The following is a 2,500-nucleotide window of genomic DNA, read 5'->3' as shown; positions in this document are numbered from 1 at the left end:
GTCAGCAGAACGCAACATATTGTATTAGATAAATCCAATAAACTGAAACAAATTGTGGGGAAAATTTCCTTCCTCAAATCAGCTGTTTCTTTGTGATCTTAATTTTTCCTCTTTTCCATTCCTCATTTATTGTTTCCTATCCTTCACACCCTTTAGATCACCTCTTATTTATTCAACCTTTTCTTCCCTTTACATCACACATTTTTCCTTTTCTCTCCATGCCCTCTTTATCACCTCTTTCTCTCTCCTTTGTTTTTCCTTTTTTTTTTTTTTTATCTCTTTCTCTCCATTCCTTTCTACACTTTTTAATATTATCATAATCACTTCTTTCTCTCCTTTTAATCTTACATTTTGTTTTTTCCTTTCTTTTCTTCCACTTCTTCTCCTTTCTTTTCCACACCCTCTTTCTCCTCCCCTTTTCTCTCCCTTTCTCTTCGCTCCTTCAAACCCACTGGAAAAATACCGATAAATCCCGGAAACGCCGCAAAACCACGATTAAAAGCGATATTTCCGCCACCGATTCCCTTCGAATTAGCCACGAAGAGGAGAAGAGGAGGAAGAAGAAGAGGAGGAGGAGAGAGGGAGAAGAGGGGAGAGAACAGGGACCCAATCTCCCTTTGCACGGCCGCTGTGGCCCCCGCCTCGCCCCAAACCTGGCCCTCCTCGGGGCCAAACGCGCCGGAGAGGCCCCCCCTGGCCATGGCCCTCGACCTCGGTACCTTCCACGTGCCGACGACGCGAGAATTTTTGTCATGGAAGCCGGCCATCGTCGCGTCGTCTGCACCGCCTCTTCCCGCCATGACGCTGCGGCGGCGGAGGCGGCCTCGCCTCGCGCTCCCCTCGCTCGCGCGCGCCCCGCGCCCCTCGCGCTCTGGCTCACGGGGCTCGCGGGGCTCTCGAGGGCTCTCGGGGCTCTCGGGGGCTCTCGGGGGCTCTCGGGGGATCTCGGGGCTCTTGGGGGCTCTCGGGGCTCTCGGGGGCTCTCGGGGCTCTCGGGGCTCTCGGGGGATCTCGGGGCTCTCGGGGGCTCTCGGGGCTCTCGCGGCTCTCGGGTGCTCTGGGGGCTCTCGGGGCTCTCGAGGCTCTCGAGGCTCTCGGGGGCTCTCGGGGGATCTCGGGGCTCTTGGGGGCTCTCGGGGCTCTCGGGGCTCTCGGTGCTCTCGAGGGCTCTCGGGGGCTCTCGGGGGATCTCGGGGCTCTCGGGGGATCTCGGGGCTCTCAAGGGCTCTCGGGGCTCTCGGGGCTCTCGCGGCTCTCGGGTGCTCTGGGGGCTCTCGGGGCTCTCGAGGCTCTCGAGGCTCTCGGGGCTCTCGGGGCTCTCGAGGCTCTCGGGGCTCTCGGGGCTCGCGAGGCTCTCGGGTGCTCTGGGGGCTCTCGGGGCTCTCGGGGCTCGCGAGGCTCTCGGGTGCTCTGGGGGCTCTCGGGGCTCTCGGGGCTCGCGAGGCTCTCGGGGGCTCGCGAGGCTCTCGGGGGCTCTCGAGGCTCTGGGGGCTCTCGGGGCTCTCGAGGCTCTCGGGTGCTCTGGGGGCTCTCGGGGCTCTCGAGGCTCTCGAGGCTCTCGGGGCTCTCGGGGCTCTCGAGGCTCTCGGGGCTCTCGGGGCTCGCGAGGCTCTCGGGTGCTCTGGGGGCTCTCGGGGCTCTCGGGGCTCGCGAGGCTCTCGGGTGCTCTGGGGGCTCTCGGGGCTCTCGGGGCTCGCGAGGCTCTCGGGGGCTCGCGAGGCTCTCGGGGGCTCTCGAGGCTCTGGGGGCTCTCGGGGCTCTCGAGGCTCTCGGGTGCTCTGGGGGCTCTCGGGGCTCTCGGGGCTCTCGGGGCTCTCGAGGCTCTCGAGGCTCTCGGGGCTCTCGGGGCTCTCGGGTGCTCTGGGGGCTCTGGGGGCTCTCGGGGCTCGTTAGGCTCTCGGGGGCTCTCGAGGCTCTGGGGGCTCTCGGGGCTCGTTAGGCTCTCGAGGCTCTCGAGGCTCTCGGGGCTCTCGGGGCTCTCGGGTGCTCTGGGGGCTCTGGGGGCTCTCGGGGCTCTCGGAGCTCGTTAGGCTCTCGGGGGCTCTCGAGGCTCTGGGGGCTCTCGGGGCTTTCGGGGCTCTCGGGGCTTTTGGGGCTCTCGGGGGTTGCGGGGCTCTCGGGGGCTCTCGGGGGCTCTGGGGGCTCTCGGGGCTCTAGGGGCTCTCGAGGCTCTCGGGGGTTTCGGGGTTTTCGGGGGCTTTCGGGGCTCTCGGGGATTTCGGGGGCTTATTATTTTTTTTTTTTTTTACCCCTTTTCCTTCGATCTTTTTCTTTTTGATTCTCTGTATTCCCTTATTCTGTATTTTGTCGTCTTCAAATTGTTAATGTTATGTTTATAATCGTTGTTGTTTTAGTCGCTTTTTATTTTTGATTCCCTATTTTCCCCTCCCCCACCCCCCTTCCCTCCATTTTGTCGTATTTCTATTATCACTGTTATGTTTATCATCATTGTTGTTGTTGCATATTTCTCTTTGACCATTTTTTTCCTTCTGATTATCTG

The 2,500-nt window shown here is 60.7% G+C and overlaps 2 protein-coding genes across 2 annotated transcripts in view; both read right to left on the bottom strand.

Moving 5' to 3' along the window:
* LOC125034229 overlaps positions 1-844 on the bottom strand; it is a 23,598-nt gene extending 22,754 nt beyond the window's left edge. Inside the window, exon 1 of the mRNA XM_047625942.1 lies at positions 720-844. Coding sequence (XP_047481898.1) covers positions 720-800 — 81 coding nt within the window. The 5' untranslated portion in view covers positions 801-844. The remainder of the gene's footprint in view (positions 1-719) is intronic.
* A 32-nt stretch (positions 845-876) lies between these two features.
* The window catches only part of LOC125034072 (sporozoite surface protein 2-like), a 4,691-nt gene continuing 3,067 nt past the window's right edge, over positions 877-2,500 (bottom strand). The window contains exons 3-5 of the mRNA XM_047625714.1: positions 2,033-2,169; positions 991-1,997; positions 877-953 (exon numbers count right to left, since the gene is read on the bottom strand). Of these exons, the coding sequence (XP_047481670.1) occupies positions 877-953; positions 991-1,997; positions 2,033-2,169 (1,221 nt within the window). The remainder of the gene's footprint in view (positions 954-990; positions 1,998-2,032; positions 2,170-2,500) is intronic.

The sequence above is a fragment of the Penaeus chinensis genome, chromosome 17 (assembly GCF_019202785.1).
Source record: "Penaeus chinensis breed Huanghai No. 1 chromosome 17, ASM1920278v2, whole genome shotgun sequence".
NCBI lineage: Eukaryota > Metazoa > Arthropoda > Malacostraca > Decapoda > Penaeidae > Penaeus > Penaeus chinensis.
This window is presented reverse-complemented; position numbering and strand designations above follow the sequence as displayed.